Here is a 24,382-nt window from a genome sequence, read left to right on the forward strand (position 1 = left end):
GGGGTCAAATGCATATGTGGGGGTACCTCAGGGATATTCTGAGAAGAGCCTAATTAAACTGGTGGTACCGCAACAGAAACAGGTTGGGAACCACTGGACTGCAGTTTACATCTCAACGTCATACGCAAGAAGATGCGCTCATTGCGCTGTTGTTGTCATTGCGTAGCATCAATGGATGGACTGCCTTTGGCTTCTTGGCTTGTTGTGTTGTACATCAGCGCAGCGCCACCTCGAGGCGAAGGAAGAGAAGCGCTCGAGGACCAGGGCTGGGCAGGCATCAGGCTCCCTCACTGTATGTGACCGCACCGTGCATCAAAAGATTTACAGGATACAAATCGGATGCTGAATACTCCGTACCTGACAAAAGGTGAGTGAGATGCACGTTTTATTACTCCGCCGTATCCGACCACACCCAGACAATGCATTTGCCCGCGACCTGCCTCAAAGAAAAGAAGGCCCGCAAAATGAACATTCTAGGCTATATGTGTCCGAGGGTACCAGGCTATGTCGTCCATAACGGAATAGCCCAGCCAACACATCAAATTGGCGACCTAAACAACACGTGATGGGTTATTATTGTAAACCTTTCAAATGAACCTATATGTGCAATTCGGTGTTACGCGTTGCCCTAAATGGCACTCGTAATACCACATATGTAAGCTATCGATTATGATAAAAAATGTCATATAAGCTTTCAACCGCAAAAGGTTACCGAGCAGACTGAAAAACTGCAGCATCAGTTGCCATTCATCAATCAATATGGTGTCTAGTACATCCAAAACAGCCTATGTTAATAAAAACAAATCATGATTATTGGACACATGGTAAATGTAATAATAAGGAACTGAACGGTCGCTAACGCAGGGTTGGTTGTTTTTTATGCTCAGGCAGGGCCATCTACAGTAGCTTCCAGAGCGAAATGATGAGCTGTCATTTACGATATAGCTCTGTAATTGAGAGAAGGGGGAAGAGAGAGAGAGAGAGAGAGAGAGAGAGAGAGAGAGAGAGAGAGAGAGAGAGACGGCAACGAGACCAATGCAAAAACGTCCGGCACAATTGCGAGACCGAGACCGAGGCCGCATAGAGGGTTAACCAATCCAATTCCACAATGGGGAATCAGGACTGTCTGGTCGCATTCACATATGAATCATCTACCCTCATTCGGGGCCAAGATATGACAAGGTGCCTGATTAGATTAAAATTCGCTAAATCACATTTTCACTGATGGGGCATCGTGAGTCAGCATGGCCTACCAGTACCATACCCCTTCAAGCATTGCCTATGATTGCCTATGGAGGCCTGTGTCACTGCAACCTGAGCGGTAGGCTAGCTAGGCCATATAGTCGTAGTGTGTTTTTATGTAGGCTACCGTAGGCCTACACATATAGGAATTATGACCAAAAAATGAGCACCAGATGGTATGTTTCTTCTGAGCGGAAACGAGATGACTGTCAGTGTGTGTGGGTGTGTGTCCTTCTCTCTCTATCTGTGTACCTGCTGTGATCTCTGTGCCTGTCCTGAGTCATACTCATGTTATACAGTATCTTCACGTCTCTCGGGTTGGTCTGTCTGGTCTATCTAAGCCATCTGATCAACTATCCAACAGTGATCGTCATTGTTTAGATCCTGTACGGGTAGCCTGTATTCCTGCCTGCTGTGACACAACATATCCATCATCACTGAACGGCCACTCTCAGTTCAGTGACATTGGTTCAGTGCGACTTTGGTTTGGTGACCCGGCAAAACACTCCGTAATTAAATGTGGCCGCTAAGCATGATGTCAAACAGTCAGTGGCATATTATCTCATTTCTTCTGGAATGGTTGCAATGTAGCCTATTCTAAAGCCTCGTTGTTAGCAACGAGGTCCAGTCATACCAGCAGGTTAGTGTGCTGGGCATTTAGTTTACAGAAACCTCTTTGCTGAGTTTAGGTGTGACAAAGTTGTTCACTTTATCCCTGTTTGTTTTTAGGTTCGTATCCATCCTCTCCATTCGACTTTGTCGAAAGTCGTTAGAATGTTGTTTCAATAATACATTATAACAATAGGCCTACACTTCATTGGTAGAGAGCTTTTTTATTTACAGACAAAAATGACAAAGCTCTTTACATTGTGAGCAGCCATATCAAATGCTTTAATAAAAAGGGTAATTATTGTGTTCCCTCCATTTACAGTTGGCTGTTATGACTGGTTGTTCTAACTGATGCTGACCGTGGGCTCTATTCAATCTGTATTGCTGAAGTGTTACAGATTGCGTGATCTACATTTTAACGGTAATTTCCCATTGAGCCGAGATACGCAGCGGTTACCGCGAATGCAGTCTCCTCTAACGCCGGGGAACATGGCCTTTAAATTGAATTCACGCTGCACCATTGAACTGATTGAGTGGAGCCCCTTGTCTTCTTACACAGGGTGTCATAGGGGTTAAAGGTGAGCAGGTGTGGCAGTGGGCGTGGCAGAGATGAGTGTCTCTTCCTGGTTCCTGGTGAGTGGCGGGGGCATGAGGCACCGCCTCCCCTGGGAGATGATCTTTGTTGGCCGAGACGACTGTGAACTCATGTTACAGGTAAATCATATTTAGTTTTGTAGCGAGTCCAGAACGGAACTCGAACCCGGGTACTGGAGAACGTCAGTCCAACACTGTAGCCGTTATGCCTAAACTGTACTACCGCTGCTAATGTTACGGAGGTGCGTCGATGAACCACTCTGGCATGATGAGTAACCTGAAGACGAGCGGTAGCTCCCAGAGCTGAGCTCTAGGCTTTAGTCTTGTCAAGAGACCTGGGTTCGAAATCTAGTGGGTCACACTGCTGCAGGTGACTGCAGGACCAAATGTAATCTATGTCATCTGGATTATAAAGAGATTAGCAGGATTATATTGATTGACTGGATTATTGTGTCTTTAGTCCCGCAGTGTGGACAAACAGCATGCCGTTATCAACTATGAGCCAACCACGGACGAACATAAAGTCAAGGACCTGGGAAGCCTGAATGGGGTAAGTAAGATTTGAATACATATGAATATGAAATGATTCATGTGCTTCGTAAACTGTTCTAAACTGCTAATAATGATATTCCTTTTTTTCCAGACATTTGTGAATGATGTCAGAATACAGGAGCAGGTGTATATCACTTTGAAAATTGACGACAAGTTGAGGTTTGGATATGATATCCTGTCATGGTGCCATTTTGTCTTTGAAGCTTAGCCTACAGTAGTTCATTGAAATGTCATCAATACCAAAGGAATGAGAGCAACAAAAAAATGCCATTACATTAGCATATCTGTTTCTGGACTGTACGTCGCTCTGAATAAGAATGTATGCCGTTAAACAACTAAAATGTTAAATATCTGTGCTATCTCCTGTGAAGAGCTAAGCCTGTGCTGTACAATCACCCTTCCTTAACCTGTCTCACATACCAACCTGTTCACTGTGGTGCGAGGAGAGCTCCATGTCCCAGAGGAAGCACTAAAGGTTGGTTGGACAGTAGGCTAAAGAAATAGCTAGTTCTCTTTCTGTGTTTCTTATCATCCTATCTCCTCGCCTTTGTCTCAACCATATTGGAGGAGAGGTTCCAAGGTCCCTCCCCTCTGACTTTCTTCTCCCATCCATTTTGAGAAGGAGGCGAGGAGAGAGGATGCGAGGACTCGAGGAAATATGAATTGAGAAAGAGCCCCAGTAAAATACGCTTACAAAGTACTATGAAAGGAAAAGCTCTGAGAAATACCTTTTTCTACTACGTTGGTTGATGCATGTTTAATGGAGATTATGTTCAGTCAAGAACGGCGGCAGTTTCTGCTGCATGTGGCAACACCTCACTGCTTTTGTTTGAATGACAAAAAACATACTTTATGAGGAACTTAGTGATGCATTGTTCAGTTAGGTCTGTCTGAATCCTAACGTGAGTTCTACATGCATACATTACTCTGATTTTGCGTGAATCATGAACTGATGCCAATTGAGATTTGCACAACAACAACAAAAATTCTATGCTTACAACCAAGACCCTGACTACTGTATAATTTCCCTGATGCAAGGATCGATTGTCCCATGTATGTTGGTGCAAACATAGAAGAGCTCCTTATCAGACTTACCCTTGTAATCATATCTCTAATGGTGTGAGCTCATCTCCTCTCTGTGTTGTCCTGTGTCCTCGTCTATCAGCATGAGAAGTTTAATAGTCAGCTCCTGCTGCAGATGGTAAAGCCGCCAGAAGCTGCTCCGGTACCATCCAGACCTGCAGTAGAGGTCAAGGCTGCAGCCGAGGGTGGTTCCGAGGGTGGTTCCGACGGGGCGGTGGCAGTGGGTAGTAAACCCCCTGAGACCAGCAGAGAGGGGGCCGGGGACGACAAGCTGGCAGGTGAGAGGGTCTGCACTCTGCATGGACCTTGGAGGGTGACACAGGTGACAGGATTAGGTTAACAGAGATGACAGGACTAGATGACAGAGGTGACAGGATTTTGGCGATGCCACACACCCACACAGTCTGTGCTGTGACAACCGTGTGTCCTGTATTTTTAGTTTCCTACACTAGGCTGTCACCTTAATGTGATTCTAAAGTGCTCTGACTTGGAGACAAATTTGGAGGTCAAACTGTTCTGCCACAATATGTATTTTGGGGACTTGTGTGGGTACAAAGTGGTAGTTAGAGTTTGCAGAGGTCGTTGTTTGTTTCTCAGGGGACATTGCGGTAGACCAGTGGTTCCCAAACTTTTTATAGTCCCGTACCCCTTCAAACATTCAACCTCCAGCTACATACCCCCTCTAGAACCAGGGTCAGCACACTCTCAAATGTTGTTTTTTACCATCATTGTAAGCCTGCCACACACACACTATACAATACATTTATTAAATATAAGAATGAGTGTGAGCGATTGTCACAAGTGGGAAATGATAAAGAGCTGTTATAGGACCAGGGCACAAACAATTATATAATAATCATCAATCATTTTGCTCTTTATTTAACCATCTTACATATAAAACCTTATTTGTTCATAGAAAATTGTGAATAACTCACCACAGGTTAATGAGAAGGGTGTGCTTGAAAGGATGCACATAACTCTGCAATGTTGGGTTGTATTGGACAGAGTCCCAGTCTTAAGTCATTTTCTGCGCAGTCTGTGCCTGTATTTAGTTATGCTAGCGAGGGCCAAGAATCCATTCTCACATACAGTGCCTTGCGAAAGTATTCGGCCCCCTTGAACTTTGCAACCTTTTGCCACATTTCAGGCTTCAAACATAAAGATATAAAACTGTATTTTTTTGTGAAGAATCAACAACAAGTGGGACACAATCATGAAGTGGAACGACATTTATTGGATATTTCAAACTTTTTTAACAAATCAAAAACTGAAAAATTGGGTGTGCAAAATTTTTCAGCCCCTTTCAGTGCAGCAAACTCTCTCCAGAAGTTCAGTGAGGATCTCTGAATGATCCAATGTTGACCTAAATGACTAATGATGATAAATACAATCCACCTGTGTGTAATCAAGTCTCCGTATAAATGCACCTGCACTGTGATAGTCTCAGAGGTCCGTTAAAAGCGCAGAGAGCATCATGAAGAACAAGGAACACACCAGGCAGGTCCGAGATACTGTTGTGAAGAAGTTTAAAGCCGGATTTGGATACAAAAAGATTTCCCAAGCTTTAAACATCCCAAGGAGCACTGTGCAAGCGATCATATTGAAATGGAAGGAGTATCAGACCACTGCAAATCTACCAAGACCTGGCCGTCCCTCTAAACTTTCAGCTCATACAAGGAGAAGACTGATCAGAGATGCAGCCAAGAGGCCCATGATCACTCTGGATGAACTGCAGAGATCTACAGCTGAGGTGGGAGACTCTGTCCATAGGACAACAATCAGTCGTATATTGCACAAATCTGGCCTTTATGGAAGAGTGGCAAGAAGAAAGCCATTTCTTAAAGATATCCATAAAAACTGTTGTTTAAAGTTTGCCACAAGCCACCTGGGAGACACACCAAACATGTGGAAGAAGGTGCTCTGGTCAGATGAAACCAAAATGGAACTTTTTGGCAACAATGCAAAATGTTATGTTTGGCGTAAAAGCAACACAGCTGAACACACCATCCCCACTGTCAAACATGGTGGTGGCAGCATCATGGTTTGGGCCTGCTTTTCTTCAGCAGGGACAGGGAAGATGGTTAAAATTGATGGGAAGATGGATGGAGCCAAATACATGACCATTCTGGAAGAAAACCTGATGGAGTCTGCAAAAGACCTGAGACTGGGACGGAGATTTGTCTTCCAACAAGACAATGATCCAAAACATAAAGCAAAATCTACAATGGAATGGTTCAAAAATAAACATATCCAGGTGTTAGAATGGCCAAGTCAAAGTCCAGACCTGAATCCAATCGAGAATCTGTGGAAAGAACTGAAAACTGCTGTTCACAAATGCTCTCCATCCAACCTCACTGAGCTCGAGCTGTTTTGCAAGGAGGAATGGGAAAAAATTTCAGTCTCTCGATGTGCAAAACTGATAGAGACATACCCCAAGCGACTTACAGCTGTAATCGCAGCAAAAGGTGGTGCTACAAAGTATTAACTTAAGGGGGCTGAATAATTTTGCACGCCCAATTTTTCAGTTTTTGATTTGTTAAAAAAGTTTGAAATATCCAATAAATGTCGTTCCACTTCATGATTGTGTCCCACTTGTTGTTGATTCTTCACAAAAAAATACAGTTTTATATCTTTATGTTTGAAGCCTGAAATGTGGCAAAAGGTCGCAAAGTTCAAGGGGGCCGAATACTTTTGCAAGGCACTGTAGGTACGTGGTTGCAAAGGGCATCAGTGTCTTAACAGTGCAATTTGCTAAGGGTAGGATACTCTGAGCGCAGCCCAATCCAGAAATCTGTCAGTGGCTTCTGATTAAATTTAATTTTCACTTGTTACAATTTCGATGAGATTTTAGTAAGTGGACTGGAGGCAGGGCATGAAAGGGATAACAAATCCATTTGTATGTGTCATCCGTTTCAGGAAATTACCTGCGTAAATGCACACCCAACTCAGGTGCTTTGCTATATCACATTTGACATTGTCCGTAAGCTTGAGTTCATTTGCACACAAAAAGAAATCATACAATGATGGAAAGACCTGTGTGTTGTCCTTGTTAATGCAGACAGAGAAGAGCTCCAACTTCTTAATCATAGCCTCACTTTTGTCCCGCACATTGAATATAGTTGCGGAGAATCCCTGTAATCCTAGATTCAGATCATTCAGGTGAGAAAAAACATCACCCAGATAGGCCAGTCGTGTGAGAAACTCGTCATCATGCAAGTGGTCAGACAAGTGAAAATTATGGTCTGTAAAGAAAACTTTAAGCTCATCTTTCAATTCAAAGAAACGTGTCAATACTTTGCCCCTTGATAACCAGTGAACTTCTGTATGTTGTAAAAGCATTACATGGTCGCTGCCCATATCATTGCATAGTGCAGAAAATAGATGAGAGTTCAGGGGCCTTGCTTTAACAAAGTTAACCATTTTCACTGTAGTGTCCAAAACGTATTTCAAGCTGTCAGGCATTCCCTTGGCACCAAGAGCCTCTCGGTCAATGCTGCAGTGTACCCAAGTGGCGTCGGTAGCAACTGCTTGCACACTTCATTACCACTCCACTATGTCTCCCTGTCATGGCTTTCGCGCCATCAGTACAGATACCAAAACATCTTAATTCTCGCTCAAAAAACTCCTGTGGCTTATTTTTCTAATTGGCATGTTTTGTTTCTAAATGTCTGCGCAAGAGTGAGGGTTTCATCGAGTTGTGAGATAGTACTTTTGCACATATAACCCACTGTGGCTGAGGAAAGGCACTACTCCCAATATAAGTGAACCCCAAATCAATGTAGTTCTCATCATATTTGCGCCTCTTCGATGGTCCAACGTCCCTGTCTGTTGTTCAGTGATTTCCCGGGGAAGGAGGTAGTAGCTCTTCGGCTGCTTCAGATTCACAACTGGTTGCGTCCATGCTAGCTGGGCTAACAACAAATGTATAATAACTGATGCTAGCATTTGATGTGCTCATGGAAGCAGAACAACTTGTGTCGTCGACAGGTGCAGGTGTAACAGTACTACCAGTAGAGCTGGTATGTGTCTCTATGGACGCGGGCCTTACTTTTTTTTTAACCATTTATCAATTTTCGAGCAAACGGAATGACCAGCAGCTACATTTGGCTACTTACGGACCGTTAATGGAATTCCCGCGAGAGAGTAACAGTTAATGTGATTGGATGTTAATTATTTGACTAGGCTACCTGTATTTGACATTGTGTTGTTATTTCACTGAACGTTATTTTTGGCAGTGAAACGAGGCTACTCAGGCAAGAAAAAAAACTCACCCAAATGTATAGCCCTGTTGGAAAATATAAATGGACTGTTTGAAAATGTGAAAAATTATTATTTTTTTAATAAAAAAAAATACATATTTTTTTAAATGTATGTGAATCACATTTTTATTTGGCGTACCTTCCGAAGGCAATGCGCGGATACCTGCGGTAGACAAACTAGGAGGTTAAACTTGTTCTGTCACAATAGTCTTTTGGAAGACTGTGAGGAAACACCATTTCAGTTCAAAACAAAATCTGTGTCTTTCTCACTGACCTTGGTGTCGTTTCTTTCCCAGGGGACATTGCAGTACTAAAAAGGGGCACCCCTCTGTATGGCCAGCCTTCCTGGTGGGGGGACGGGGACGCAGACGATGAGAACTCTGGGAAGCAGGATGGGACGACAACTGACAGGAAGCAGGAGAGATCTGAGTCAGGTAGATGCTGTCTAGCCTGGAATACAGATTGAAGTTAGCTGTGTTTCACTTTGTCTGTCTGTCTGCCTGTCTGTCTGTGTGCCTGTTTATACATCAAAAACCACCCTACCAGATAACAGTAGACTTTTGCCTTTCTGGTAGCATAGGACAGCAATTGAATCTCAAAGTCTAAGTCCTTGTATTACGCCATCTTGATATCTGCTTCAAACGACAGATTGTAAAGACCCCAAGGAGACAACAGCCGGGGCCCAGGAGAATGGCCTGTACACCTCAAGCCAGGAGCCCAGTTACTTCGAGATCCCCTCCTATACCAATAAACCCCCCTCCCAAGACACGGAAGGCGCCACCACCACTAACCCCGCCTCCGGCCCTGAAGCCGTCCCCCAGGGCCACGCCTCCTTCACCATCGAGTTTGACCTGCAGGCGTCCAATAAGGTGGCGGTTAAGGACCGGGTGGCAAAGGCGGTGCCGGAGGTGAGGCCACGGCCCCCAAAGAAGGGCGCGGGAGAGGAGCTGAGTGCCCTGCAAACGGCCATGGTGGCGGCGGAGGTGAAAGTAGCTGATTGGCTGGCCCAGAACGAGATCCCATTGGCCCGTACGGAGTCGGTTGACAGAGTGGTGGAGGACGACGGGGAGAGCGTGAAGAGTGATGTGCCGGTTCAGCTGAAGAGTCTTAAAGGTAAGACCAACCAACCAATCACCATAAGAATAGAATTGAGATTTTTCTGTCAGCATGTCCTCGTGCTATTGCATTACATAGCACTACACAGTTATTACACTATGAGACAGTTTCCCAAACACAGATTAAGATTAGTCCTTGATTTGAAAGCATGCGCATCGAAAGCGCTTCATAGTCTAGGACTATGCTTAATCGGTATCTGGGAAACCAACCTAATAGGTTCATAGGATTATAACTGCACACACCAAACGTCCAACCCCCTTCTCTCTCGTTTCAGGTAGTAAACACGAGGACGGTACCCAGAGCGACTCAGAGAACGCAGCCGCGCTGGGCGAGCAACGCCGGGCCGCCCTCGAGGACCACTCCAGGGGGCTGTGGGGCGGCCGACTAGAGGGGTCAGGGGTCAAGATACGAGAGGGGCGCGCCAACGTCCCAGAGGGACTCTTTGCCGAGGAAGATAGCCCAGCCCGACGACACAGGTCCTCAGCTTCCAAAATGGCACCCATCGGAGGAGAGTTAAGAGAGAGAGAGAGGACCAAGGATTCCGTTCCTTACCACCGCGACCAACACCAACCGATAGGACTTGGGGAGGGGTTTCAGAATCGCCGTGGAGACGACTATAGCGACCGGGGGACCTATACCATAGAGATAGAGAACGAAGATAACCAAGAGGAGGAGGCCAGGAGAATGATTGACAAGGTGGGGATGGTAAATAGGACTTTAATGAGCTGTCATTTGAATCCTGTTTCATGTGAATAACTCGTTTACACAGTCACCAGTCACTAGTCACTAGTCACTAGTCCCAGAATTGGTGTCTTTTTGTCAAGGGCATGGCCTCGTATTTACTGCAAGTGGTACTGTGCAAGTGCACTAAGCCCACATTGTGTTGACCTTTCGATTGAATGTTTGGTTGAATATTTATTGAAGTCCATGTTCTGGCCCAGGTATTTGGTGTGGAGGACTACCAGACTCTGTCCAGGGTGGCGGGCTATCCTGACATCCAGAGAGAGAGACTGACCACTCAGAGGCCAGGCTCAGGAGACAGAGGCAAGCATGGACGTATCGAACCAGAGGTAACAGCATTTCTGTCTGTCTACACAGAGACTCTCCATTGCAGAGGAGTGAAGGAGTTCAACTCCAAGTCAGACACTACTGTAGATTTGCTATTTTTATACTCCCAAGATTAAGACAGACCTCACACATAAAGAAAGCTTTCAGTTTGATGCCATTCCTTGTGGGGAAAAAATACACGTTTTTATAAAGAAAGGATACATGCTCTCAAAAGTGCAGTTGTGTTTGAAATTGTCCTAAGCATTTTACCTGTAAATAATAGATGTGTACATGCCACTGTGACACTCTGACTAGAATTTTCTACTCTGAGTAGAATTTGTCCTCGTCTTCCCCTGTGCTCTAGTCTCTCCCCTTTATGCTGGGGACTGGGTGTTGTTCAATTTCGGTTTCTCCCCTGTTTGTCCTCCAGTCTCTCCCAGAGGAGCTGGTTGTGGGCGGTCCCAGGTGGGTCTCCCAATGGGCTACTCTGGCAGCCAGCCACATCAGGACTGACCCTGAGGGCTCTGGAGCTGAGTCCCATGTCCACTACCACACCGAGGACAGAGGTGCTACTGCTGGGGTTTAGACCTGTTCTGAAATTGAAGTGCTTTGATGTTTTTGAGTTGTTTTTCATTTATTAGTCATACCACTTTTTTCAGTATAAAGTCAAAAATAACTAGAATAAAGAAAAGTGTTGGGTATTTATATTGCCAATATATGAGAGTTAGTTAGACACAGTAGATATGATTGTGTAGAAATGATTATGATTTTTTTATACCCTGTCTCTCTATAGCTGAGATCAGTGAGTCCAGTCACTCTGCCTCCATGGCCTCCACCAGCTATACAGAGCGCAAGAGGAGAACCCTGCCCCAGCTCCCCTCCACCGAGGAGGCAACCCCAGGGGGGAGGAGATCCCCTGGTCCAGCTCACCGCCCCTCCGATGTTGGGGAGAAACAGGACACTGAGCTCCAGGAGAAGGAGAACCAGGAGACGGGGAGAGGAGGGAGGACCAAGCCTGGTGGTGGAGGTGGTGGGGGTAGCCAGGCTGGTAGTGTGGGTGGAAGCACCAGAGGAAGTCCGAAAAAAGGCTCTCCAGCGAAGAACCAAGATGCGGGAAGCCGGAAAGAAACTGTGTTGGCGAAACTGCCTCCTCGGCCAGGGAGTAGTGGGGGGAAGAGACTGGAGGAGGCACGGAGGAGGAAGAAGGAGATGGAGGAGAAGGCTAAAGAAAGGGAGAGTGCTGGGAAGCCGCTTCTTAGACAAGAGAGCTTTACGGTGGAGAGACCCAGCACCAACGTCCCCCAGGAGCTCATCCCACGGATTGACACGCAAACTGGGGCACGAATACTGACAAAGGAGGGCAGGGTGGATAGTACCACCCGGCAGAAGGACTCAGAGGCGGTGGCTGCGTTTCTGGAGACAACGGTATCAGACCTGGGTGAACCAATTAGCCAGTCCATCGAGGGGTCTTTGTCGCCTGAGTCAGATGTGGACACCACCAGCACCGTTAGCCAGGCAGCGGGCGTCGGAGGGCGGAAGGTGGTCCACCAGAAGAGACGTACCCTAACTGCCCAGCAGAAAGAGAGGGAGAAGACGGTGCTGTGCTCCTCCACCAAGGGGCCTACCAGAGCCAGAGATACCCAGGATAGGAAACCCAAATCCAGACCGTCTGGAGGACAAGGGACCCGCCAAGCTGGTCGTGCCTGGACCTCCCTGGACCTAACAGATGACGACGTCAACTCCAACTCCCTCCTTTCCGACTCTCAACCCTCCTTACAGGAGGTTAGTTCCCACAGTTCCCACGCCAGAACCCAGGCCGGAAGCACCAGAGTGGAGGCTAGCACCAAGGCTAGCCGGGCTAAAAACACCCAGGCATCCAGCACCACCACAAACACCCTCAGTAAACCTACCACCACCTTGCCCAAGGTGCGGCCCACCCGGGCCTCGATACTCAGACGTGCCCGTTTGGGGGACTCCTCCGATACCGAACCAGCCGACATGGACCGGATGTCCGTAGCCTCCGAGGCTAGCACCACTAGCTCCAGGTCCGCGGCTCCTGGACCAGGGTTCCGGAGAGGCCTGTCCCGCATTGAGGCCCTGGCCCAGCCCAGGAAGCCCAGGATGGGATCTCCGTCTGCCCAGAGTGACTCAGAGGCCACGGGGGGCCGTAGCCGTGGGATAGGGGCTCGTAGCATTGCTACCGACTACGCCGTCCGACAGGGACTCAGAGGAGTCAGCAACATGGGAGGGATAATACCCAGGGCCAGGGCTAACAGCGCCTCCAAACTACCTGACAAGTCTAAGGGCTACATCACCCCCACAGGTAACATACTGTACTGTCTGATACAGAAGTAGTGTTTCTGATTGACTGTTCTCTTATCCACCGCAATGTTTGATTTGGTATCATGTTTGTGCTATAGTCTTTGTAGGTTCTGTCATTATTCAGCATCTTTATGTACATTTATATGTATGAGTAAAATCTCTTCTCTATGGACAGTTGTGTGTATCTAGTAGTGGTGAAGCCCTCAATCACTACTACGTCTACTGACAAAACATCTTCTCTTGACTCCAGCTGGTGGCCGGTGGCGCCGGATGCCTATGGACTACGCCTCCACCTCGGAGGACGAGTTCGGCTCCAACCGCCACCCGTCCAAGCACGGCGGTCCCGCCCGGCAGTTTGCGTCGCCGCGGCTGACCCAGCTGGGTGGCTCCGCCCCTGCCACCCCCAGTCCGGGGGGTATAGCGGCTCTGAGGCAGCAGTCAGCAGGCAGAGAACAGGAGGAGTACATGAAGGACTGGACCACTCACAGTGAAGAGATCGCCAGGTATGGAGGAGCAGTCTGTACTGTACATATACAGAGAAACTGTAGGGTCCAGAGGGGAGCAATCTCACTAGGCCTATACAATATAATAGGGACAATTCTATAGGGGAGCAATCTCACTAGGCCTATACAATATAATAGGGTCAATTCTATAGGGGAGCAAGTTACTTTGAGAACCAGTTTAACCTCAAAAGTATCCATTTTGCAACATTCATTATTTCACTTCATGTACTATATACCCACAATAATACACAATAGAAGTCAAATCAAGGGTATTTAACTGATTCATTCCCTGTATGTTGACAGGATCAGTCAGGACCTAGCCAAAGACCTGGCCATGCTGGCCAGGGAGATCCATGACGTGGCCGGAGAGATCGACTCAGTCAGCCCAGCCGCTAGTGCTGCCACTGACCCAGGAGCCATGGTACTACACATCCCACGATGCAATAATCCCACTTTATGTAGCTGTTGACATCAGTCATGATTTCCCCAAAAGTCTGAGCCACATGTACATATCAGAGCCCATATTCATAAAGTGTCTCAGAGTAGGAGTGCTGATCTAGGAATATGATCTAAATTCTAAAAACTGAGCCTAGATCAGTACTCCTTTCAGAAGCTATATAAATACGGGCCCTGACGCCTGCTCCTTGTGAATATTGTGGATTTACAGTACCTGTCAAAAGTTTGGACACACCTACTCATTCAAGGGTTTTTCTTTGTTTGTACTATTTTCTACATTGTAGAATAATAGTGAATACATCAAAACTATGAAATATCACATATGGAATCATATAGTAACCAAAAAAAGTGTTAAAATAAAAATAGATTTGAGATTTGAGATTCTTCAAAGATTCTTTCCCTTGATGACAGTTTTGCACACTCTTGGCATTCTCTCAACCAGCTTCACCAGGAATGCTTTTCTAACAGTCTTGAAGGAGTTCCACCATATGCTGAGCACTTGTTGGCTGCTTTTCCTTCACTCTGAGGTCGATGATTGTGGAGGCCAGGTCATCTGATGCAGCATTTCATCACTCTCTTTCCTTAATAGTCCTTACACAGCCTGGAGGTGTGTTGGGTCATTGTCCTGTTGAAAAACAAATGATAGTCCCACTAAGCGCAAACCAGATGGGATGGCGTATTGCTGCAGAATGTTGTGGTAGCCATGTTGGTTAAGTGTGCCTTGAATTCTAAATAAATCACAGACAGTGTCACCAGCAAAGCACTCACACACCTCCTCGTCCATGCTTCATGGTGGGAACTACACATACAGAGATCATCCGTTCACCTACTCTGCGTCTCACAAAGACACAGTTGTTGGAACCAAAAATCTCAAATTTGGACTCATCAGACCAAAGGACAGATTTCCACCGGTCTAATGTCCATTGCTCGTGTTTCGTGGCCCAAGCAAGTCTTTTCTTATTATTGGTGTCCTTTAGTAGTGGTTTCTTTGCAGCAATTCGACCATGAAGGCCTGATTCACGCAGTGTCCTCTGAACAGTTGATGTTGAGATGTGTCTGTTACTTGCCCTTTGTGAAGCATTTATTTGGGCTGCAATCTGAGGTGCAGTTAACTCTAATGAACTTATCCTCTGCAGCAGAGGTTTTCCTTTCCTGTGACGGTCCTCATGAGAGCCAGTTTCATCATAGCGCTTGATGGTTTTTGCAACTACACTTGAAGAAACTTTCAAAGTCCTTCAAACTTTCCACATTAACTGACCTTCATGTCTTCAAGTAATGATGGACTGCCGTTTCTCTTTGCTTATTTGAGCTGTTCTTGCCATAATATGGACTTGGTCTTTTACCAAATAGGGCTACCTTGTCACAACACAACGGATTGGCTCAAACGCATTTAGAAGGAAAGAAATTCCACAAATGAACTTTTAACTAGGCACACATGTTAATTGAAATGATTTCCAGGTTAGTACCTCATGAAGCTGGTTGAGAGAATGCCAAGCGTGTGTAATGGACACGATGGGAGACAGAGAGCTGGTTTCAAGCACTGGGCGCAGCAGGTGTTTATTGTAAAGAACCACAGGAGGGGGCAGGTAGCTGGGTCCAGGGACAGGCTGAAGGTCATACACAGGGTCATACACAGTACAGGCAGGGAAAAGGCTAGTAACGTCGTCCGGGAGATCAGGCAATAGGTAGATAACAGGAAATCCGATATGCTAAAATACAGGCAGGGAATAGTCAAAAGGCGTCCTTAGTGAGGCAGTCAATAACTATCATACACGGGAGGATTAACTAACAGGACCACCAGCGCTCCGAATAGAAGTGTGTCACAAAACAAACAATACCTCACGGTGATGGGGTGGAAAGAACTGAACTAAATAGTTTGTGCTAATGACATACAGGTGTGTGAACAGGTGATCAGAATTCCGGTGATTGGGATCTGGAGAGTGAGCTGCGTTCAGGGGATCTACGTGTTTGAGAGTGTGAGTTGGAAGCAGACGTTACAGCGTGTGCAAAGCTGTCATCAAGGCAAATGGTTGTTGCTTTGAAGAATCTCAAATGTCAAATAGATTTTTATTTGTTTAACACCTTTTTGGTTACTACATGATTCCATACATGTTATTTCATAGTTTTGATGTATTCACTTATTATTCTACAATGTAGAAAAGAGTCAACATATGATGTAGATGTGTCCAACCTTTTGACTGGTACTGTATATATCAGAAAACAATTGACTTTGTATTGGGTGCTTTGCCCAGTTGGAGGATCGAGTTTTTGACGATGGCTTGGATCTGGGGAGCGGCCCGTCAACAGAGAGCATTCTGAGTAATAACGTCCGCCCCGTGGAGCTCCGGCCACGCAACTCTAACAGACAGGGTCCCCGCGCCATTCGCCGCCAGACCTGGAACAGAGAGGACGTGAGTTGTTGCCGCTTGGAATCCAAACTAAAAAAGTGAAAGTATTTGATTGTACTCTGGTTTAGCCTGGTTTCTAGTTTGTTTCAGCTTGTCTTTATCCAATGTGTGTTTATAATGACAATGGCGACATTACTAGTTTGAGATAATTTTTTTTTTTGAAAAACAGTCGTTAGAGAGAGAGACAAAACACAGTCCATCAACCAAAAGGACTTGATGTCAGGGTGAATTGACCCTATCCCATCAGAAACCTACTGTATTATTGATGAAACAGTGTGTAACTTGAAAGGGTATTAATAAACCAATTAGGCACATTTTAGCAGTCTTGATATAACATTTTGAACTGAAATGCAATGATTCATTGGATCAGTCTAAAACTTTGCACATTCACTGCTACCATCTAGCGGCCAAAATCTAAATTGGCCGCTAGATGGTAGCAGAATATGGCAGCAGAATAGTGGTATCAAGAATATGCATATCCTTGCTTCAATGCCTGAGCTACAGGCAGTTAGATTTGGGTATGTCATTTTAAGCGAAAATTGAAAAAAAGGGTCCGATCCTTATGAGGTTATTAATAACACGTTTATTACTATATTAATGATGGATGATGCTGGTTTCTGGGAGATTTGGGCAAAAATAAGCTATTGTATATCTAATATCCTCATGGTTTTGTGACTGCGTATAGCCTTGGTATCCCTGCCTGTCCTAGTTATTATGCTATTATAGGTGTTTACTGAAACACCTCTTACATAAGGCCTCCTCTTTTCCTTGTTGTTTCCCCTCAGGCGGTGTTGGACAGTTTACTATTAGCATCTGTGACCCAGCTCTCGGCACGGATACGCCATTCTGTGGACAAAACAGCCGGCAAAATCAGGTAGGCATCACCTTTCATCACGATTCACTCAAAGAAAAGGAATGTGAAATAATGAATTCCCTGATTTTGATGATGAAGTGTCAGGAGTGCTTTATGAGTTGCAAGCGAACCCAAGCAGTGTGAAACAACAGGCTAGCGTTTGACTTTGAAGAAATTCTAGTCTGAATACGTGCAGCTACATGCTGTGCTTTGAACTGGATCAATCCGGATAACGACAAGGAAGAATCAGTAGTGTTGTATAAGATATGATGGCTTGTATCCTAGAAAATACCGTATCCTAATTTGGATACTATGAATGACACTTCATAAAGGTTAAGTTGACAACTTGAAACATCCATCCTCACTTTTTAAACATCAGAAACCACTTTCATGTTCCCCCCTCAACCCATTTCACACAAATTATTTTTGAAAACTTCTCCAGGATATTATTCAAAGATAAGGACCGGAAATGGGACGAGATTGAGAATAAACTCCAAGCCGAGCATGACTCTCTACTCCTCAAGACTTCCAGCACGGTAAGGTGCCAGACCCCTACTGTCCTTACCTCACACCTTGTCTCTTGCCGTACCACCCAGCTGCTGTGATAAATGACTGCAGAGGGCCGGTGGGGGGGCAAGTGTTTAAGTTGTGCAGTATTTAGAAACAATAATAACATTCTGGTGGAGGCAGTTGTGATGTGTGTGTAGCATGAATGTATATGTGTCTGTGTGGGTGTGTGAATGCTTGTGTCAGGGAGTGCATGTGTGCTACGGTAAGGAGAATCAGAGCAGGTGGTCAGTCCAGTTCATGTGTTCAGCAGTCTGATGGCTTGTAGATAGAAACTGTCTCTGAGCCTGTTGGTATCAGACCTCGTGCTCCGATACCATCTCCCCGATGGTAAGGGAGTGAACAGCTCGTGGCTGGGGTGTGTGGGTTCCTTGATGATGCTGCGGGCCTTCCTCAGGCACCGTTTCGAGTAGATGTCCTGGATGGGTGGAAGCACCGTCCCAGTGATGTACTGGGGCCATCTTCACCACCCGCTGGAGGGCCTTGCGGTCATAGACAGAGCAATTCCAGGCCATGGTGCTCTCGATGGTCCAAGAGAAGTGCCTGGTTAACATCTAAACACAAACCAGAGAGTGCTTATTTGGGGTGATGATGCAACAAAACTTTGGGACGGTAAATAATTGATGTCTTCTACCACCATCTGGGAAGCTCGGAGTAGTTTTAAAGGCCGTCGTTGGCTGATGGTGCTGTTGCATTAATCATGTCTGTTAAGCCTGACATACACCCAGATGTAGTAGGACGACCTAAACAGAAGGTGGTCACGGGGTGAGGTAAGGACGTGTTTCTCAAACCTGCCCCCCCGGTCTGCACAGTCACATTTGTTTCATTGAGATGTGACTTGGCATCACTTTCTGAATCAAGATAATAAGTCACTTCCTCTCAATTCTGAAAGTATAAGTTATGATGTCCCTCCCTCCCTCCCTCCCTCCCTCCCTCCCTCCCTCCCTCCCTCCCTCCCTCTGTCTCTCTCCCTCCCTCCCTCCCTCCCTCCCTCCCTCCCTCCCTCCCTCCCTCCCTCCCTCCCTCCCTCTGTCTCTCTCTCCCTCTCTCTCTCCCTCTCTCCCTCCCTCCCTCTGTCTCTCTCTCCCTCTCTCTCCCTCCCTCCCTCCCTCCCTCCCTGTCTCTCTCTCCCTCTCTCTCTCTCTCTCCCTCCCTCCCTCCCTCCCTCCCTCCCTCCCTCTGTCTCTCCCTCCCTCTGTCTCTCTCTCCCTCTCTTTCTCCCTCCCTCTCTCCCTCCCTCCCTCTGTCTCTCTCTCCCTCTCTCTCCCTCCCTCCCTCCCTCCCTCCCTCTGTCTCTCTCTCCCTCTCTCTCCCTCCCTCCCTCCCTCTGTCTCTCTCTCCCTCTCTCTCTCCCTCCCTCCCTCCTTTGTGTGTGTTTTGTTGACCTTTTTGTTTGTTGTGTGGTTGTTTACCAGGAGATCACCACCATCCTCCAGGATCTGAAGAGAGTGGAGAGACAGTTACTAGGTATGAGTCCTGAGACAGTCATACATGATTTGATTTCAGCTGTATATAGTACAAGTCATATAGATATACAGTTAGCATCTGCATAGAGCATCTATATTCAAACTTACTTCATCACATTATTATATATAAATAAATCTTCCATTCTCTGATTGATTGATTGTTTGCTTGATTGACTGATTGACAGACCTCTTCTTTGACTGACTGATTAACAGACCTTCTCCTCTTTGTCTGACTGATTGTCAGACCTTCTCCTCTTTGACTGACTGATTGACAGACCTCCTCTTTGACTGACTGATTGACAGACCTTCTCCTCTTTGACTGACTGATTGACAGACCTCCTCTTTGACTGACTGATTGACAGACCTTCTCCTCTTTGACTGACTGATTGACAGACCTTCTCCTCTTCGACTGACTGATTGACAGACCTTCTCCTCTTTGTCTGACTGATTGACATACCTCCTCTTTCATTGACTTAGACCTTCTCCTTCTCCTCTTTGCTCCACAGTGATTGATGTGATGGTGGATCCGGACGGCACCCTGGATGCCCTGACCAGCCTGGGACTGACCAGCCCTCTGACCGACCTGCAGAGGGTCAGTCCTGGGGCAGCGAGGCCCTCCACTGCCAGTCACCCCCCTGGAGGTAGTAATGGAGAAGGCCCTTCTAGCAGCACCCTGTCGGCCCCCAGCGGTGGACCCTCCTCGGGGGCCTCAGGCACCTCTACCCAGGTGGCAGAGAGAGATCTGGGACTCCATGTGAATAATAATCTGCCCTCTAGTGGTGGAGAACAGAACTGTGTGGTTCATAAATGAGGAGGATCCTGGATCTAGAACACACTACTAAAGTACAACTACCTAAACATTTGCTTGGAGGGGCTCTGATTGAGGCTCACTACTAGGGAGGATGGTAAAACACTTGGAGAGATGGGATTCCCACTGGGCACAGATGTCAATTCAATGTCTATTCCACATTGGTTCAACGTAATTCCATTGAAATGACGTGGAAACTACGTTGACTCAACTAGTGTACGCCCAGTGGGTTGATATTTCCTTCCATGTCTGGACAAACCTCCTGAACATCAGACCTGACCAAAAGAGAAGTAAATAAACACTTTTTAATCTTTGTCTCTGACATACCAATCCGTTTGTTCATATGAATTGGAGCCAACAGTGAGCTTGTTCTGTAGCTATAACATGTAGAAGGGTTGTGAAAGGATTATGTACTGTCAATACAATCTATGTACCAGCACATGTCCTACAGTCCGTTATCAACACTACTATATCAATATTCTTGAACACGTTTGAAAAGTACCAAGAGTTATTTTGCATTATGGTCTGCTAACTGCACCGGCTGCTGGTTGATTGATTACTTTTCAGAAGACATTGGATATGATTCTGTTTGTGTTCGACAGTGTTGCCGATTGTGTAACACCATGTAACTTTACACACTAAAAACAAATGGTTCTATGCAGTGGCAAATAAGGGTTCTTTGGCTTTGGTTCTTTAACCATACTCATAAGGTTCTAAATGGAACCTGTATGGTGCTATGAAGAACCTTTTCCATTAAAAAAGGTTATATATATAGAGCCAAAAAGGGTTCCGCTGTGGTTCCAACCCTTTTGGGGGCTATATAGAACCCTTTTTTTGTGGAGAATGGTTCTGTAAAGAACCTTCTCAATCTCAAAAGTTGTTTAATTCAGATTTAACAGACATATTATATTGTTAAAATTCCATCGTTTTTTTTATTGTTGAATCAGGTGTGCTAGCTCTGGAACAACTGGGGGTTCCTGAGGAGAGAATTGATAACTACTTAGTCAACCGCTCTCAATTGACACAAGGCCATACGTGAGTTTGTCACTGGCTATAGTCACATATTGTACCGCATATAACAGCATAACCCAACAGATTAGATCAACTGAAATTACACTCAACACTCATGGTTGGACAAAGCGGTTATCAAACCACTCCCCAAAATATTCAAATGAGCCGCCGTCCCTACATTGCTAAAAAGCAAAGAACCATTGAAAGGCTCAAAGGGTTATTTGGGTCAGTATGGTTCCACAGAATCATCACCCTTCCCAAAGAGCCCTTGAGAACCCTTGAGGAACCCTCTTTTCTTAGTGTGCAGGCTACTATTTACAAGCGATGAAGTCACTGCTTTGACTGATAAGCTTGCACTTGACTGATGAGCTTGCACTTGACTGTTGCTTGATTGACAGTCTGCTTAGTGGTTACAACCCCTTTGGGGGCTATATAGAACCCAAATTACAACCAAAACTAAATGGACACCATGGTTCAGCATTGGAGAATAGAATTCAGTGTCTTTCTGAAAATACTTTTCAGAATATCCCGCCATTATGCGTAGCATAGCTCAGCAAATATTGTGAATATGAACATATAGCATACTGTGTCTGTTAGCTGACTTGTAGCACTTGCAGCTTGCTGCGCTTGTTCTCATATTACGATTTTTCCACTAAAGAGAGGCCAATATTATTCTTTATTTATTCAGATGAAAAGACATCGGGTATGTACAGTGTCATGTATCCATTTAAATGTGTATAATATTTATAATTCTCCCATCCCATGCCTTCCCGTGTGGAGTGATACAGTATCTCTTAAGAATGATGCATCAAAGATAGCTGTACCATATGTTACTAATAACTAACTACTGTAGGCTAGGTGGTAAAGTAGCTTCCTGAAAAATGTGTTCCCGAAAGTAGTCCCCATATCCAAGTGTATTACGTCACAAAGTGCCCATTGTCAAAACCATGAGAGTGTTGATGAAACGATAAGATGGAAATAGCCTGGGTGCCACATGTCTGGCATGAGAATTGCGCAAGGAGTTGGAAAGAGTGCAGAAGCAGACTGGCACGCGGGCTAGGAGGTGTAGCTAAGCTAACGTTTGTTGATTTGCACATGTTAAAGCTGCGGTGTTTCGCCACAGGGTGGTGTTAGTAAGGATACGTAACATCTGTTGACCAAAACAGTCCTGGGTGTACTTGTGGATGCTGGGTTTCATTGGAACTTGTTTTTACTGAGAACTGGTTTTGATTATCCATTATGATTGAGTCCACCGTAGGCTGGTGAGGGGAGGACGGCTCATAATAATGACTGGAAGGAAGAGAATGGAATGGTATCAAACACAAGGAAACCACGTGTTTGACGTGTCAATACCATTCCATTAATTCCATTCCAGCCATTACTATGAGCCTGTCCTCCCCAATTAATGCACCACCAGCCATCTGTGATTGTGTCATGGAATACACACTAGTGTTCTGGTTAACGTACTTGAAGAACCCTTATGAAGCGAAGAGATCTGAGTAAAAAACAGCATAGAAAGGGATAGTCGGAGACCAGGACCATGTTGTCGGGAGAAAACTTTTTGAAATGGAGTTAAGCGGGTAGGTAACCACTCATTTTCATTATCTGTTGCAAAACAGTTTGCTACAGTGTGCCCTACTGAACATGACCAAGTGCTGAGAGAAACCATGACATGGACCGGGAAATTAAATGGATCCAGGAAGTCAAATGGACCAGGAAGTAGCTCTATATACCCCATAGAGCTAGATAGAGGACACAATATTGTATCTGTCCCTTTATGGCGTCTGTGAGAGCATACAGCACCATTGAGGCCATCTCCATTTTGAAGTGGTTACTTTTCTTATTCTACTACTATGAGTTGGTAAACAAACTGAAAGGGTGCACACTGCCACCTGGAGTGTGTTGTTTGAACAGGTATAAATCCAAGGTTTATGATGGTAAAATGGCTTTTAGACACTAGAGTCCTCTATCTACCTCTATGATCTACCCATACTGTATCTGGATGTCCTGCCTCATACCAATGTTTACACATGAATGTAACCTGATCGTAAATGTTGATGTTTCTCAGCCAAAACAGCTTGATTATTAATAAAGAAAATAGCATTTTGTGTCTTATTAGTAAGGTCTTTATTGTCTTTATGTCATTTCAAACCTTTTACATGTTTCTGCTTGTATATTTTGTACGGATAGGTTTTCTAATTGTCATGATGTATTTGTTATCTTTGTAAGATAATGGTTACTTGATTTTTTTTGTTTGTCTACTTTCCACTGATTTTAATAAAATGCATGATTATCATCGACAGTTTTTTCATGTGAATTTCAACAGAACATACAGGACACACAGAACATAGAAATATAATTATTAGAATGGACCGCCCCATTCAAGTTAAAACCATTTCCATTCTGTAAATTCTATTTCTATGGCTCAGAAGGGCCGTCTGCGGTGCTCTGTTAATTACTGTGTCTTAAGATATTCTGTTCCACTTGTTTAATCCCCCTGCGGTGTAAAAAGCCGCTCCCCTTTTGTCATACTGGGCTACTGATGCTGCTGCTGCACAGCATGTGTTTTCGGAGCTCTGATTCTACTGGGAGAATCGTGGGTTTTCAGAATTAAGTTGAGGCTTGTTACCGAACTGTGGTTTTGAATGTCTTTGGGGTTTTACATGGAAACGAAAGATTAAGAGTGCGCTGGCCTCGTTGTCCTTTTGTCTGGGTAGGATATTATTCTGTACTGTTTCAAGTTTTAATGTCACGCGCACAAGTGCAGTGAAATGCATTTCTTGCAAGATCCAAATCCAACAATGCAGTAATCGATATCAATGTAGTACTGAAAATAACACAAGGTAGAACAGAAACACACAATAAACATAAATAAGAAGAACACAAGAAAGGAAGAAGCTTTATACAGGGTCAGTTCTAGTACCATGTTTACAATGTGCAGGTATACTGGAGTGATGTATAGGGGTAAAGGTGACTATATGCAGGGTCAGTTCCAGTACCATAATAACAATGTGAAGGTATACTGGAGTGATAGAGGTAGATATGTAAAGGGGTAAGGTGACTAGGCATCAGGATATATATTAAACAGAGTAGCAGCAGCATAAATAATGATTGTATTTGAGTGTGCGTGAGTGTGTAGAGTCAGTATAAATGTGTGTGTATGTTATGTGTGTGTAGAGTCAGTATAAATGTGTGTGTATGTTATGAGTGTGTAGAGTCAGTATAAATGTGTGTGTATGTTATGAGTGTGTAGAGTCAGTATAAATGTGTGTGTATGCTATGTGTGTGTAGAGTCAGTATAAATGTGTGTGTATGTTATGAGTGTGTAGAGTCAGTATAAATGTGTGTGTATGTTATGAGTGTGTAGAGTCAGTATAAATGTGTGTGTATGTTATGTGTGTGTAGAGTCAGTATAAATGTGTGTGTATGTTATGAGTGTGTTGGAGCGTCAGTGTGCATAGAGAGACTGGACTAGTTTTTGATTCG

The 24,382-nt window shown here is 45.1% G+C and overlaps 1 protein-coding gene across 1 annotated transcript; it reads left to right on the top strand.

Annotated features, from left to right (window-relative positions):
- The first annotated feature begins 204 nt into the window (after positions 1 to 204).
- Positions 205 to 23,198, top strand: LOC110495106 (centrosomal protein of 170 kDa-like). The gene is made up of 19 exons (XM_036949420.2): positions 205 to 367; positions 2,411 to 2,565; positions 2,906 to 2,995; positions 3,089 to 3,167; positions 3,414 to 3,472; positions 4,163 to 4,358; positions 8,636 to 8,773; positions 8,988 to 9,452; positions 9,730 to 10,151; positions 10,397 to 10,525; positions 10,933 to 11,068; positions 11,296 to 12,825; positions 13,075 to 13,327; positions 13,631 to 13,748; positions 16,036 to 16,194; positions 16,977 to 17,065; positions 17,487 to 17,580; positions 19,027 to 19,078; positions 19,584 to 23,198. Exons 2-19 carry the CDS (start codon positions 2,461 to 2,463, stop codon positions 19,886 to 19,888), a joined length of 4,419 nt encoding a protein of 1,472 aa, XP_036805315.2. The 5' UTR covers positions 205 to 367; positions 2,411 to 2,460; the 3' UTR covers positions 19,889 to 23,198.
- Positions 23,199 to 24,382: the final 1,184 nt, after the last annotated feature.

Source organism: Oncorhynchus mykiss, chromosome 17, assembly GCF_057628025.1.
Source record: "Oncorhynchus mykiss isolate SJ-2025 chromosome 17, ASM5762802v1, whole genome shotgun sequence".
NCBI classification, from domain to species: domain Eukaryota; kingdom Metazoa; phylum Chordata; class Actinopteri; order Salmoniformes; family Salmonidae; genus Oncorhynchus; species Oncorhynchus mykiss.

Bases quoted from the DNA above. Each gene is read 5' to 3' on its own strand.
- LOC110495106 (XM_036949420.2), top strand. From the start codon at position 2,461: ATGAGTGTCTCTTCCTGGTTCCTGGTGAGTGGCGGGGGCATGAGGCAC. The intron at 3,473-4,162 runs GTTGGTTGGACA...CTCGTCTATCAG, and splicing joins TCCCAGAGGAAGCACTAAAG to CATGAGAAGTTTAATAGTCA. The intron at 13,749-16,035 runs GTACTACACATC...TGCTTTGCCCAG, and splicing joins CCACTGACCCAGGAGCCATG to TTGGAGGATCGAGTTTTTGA.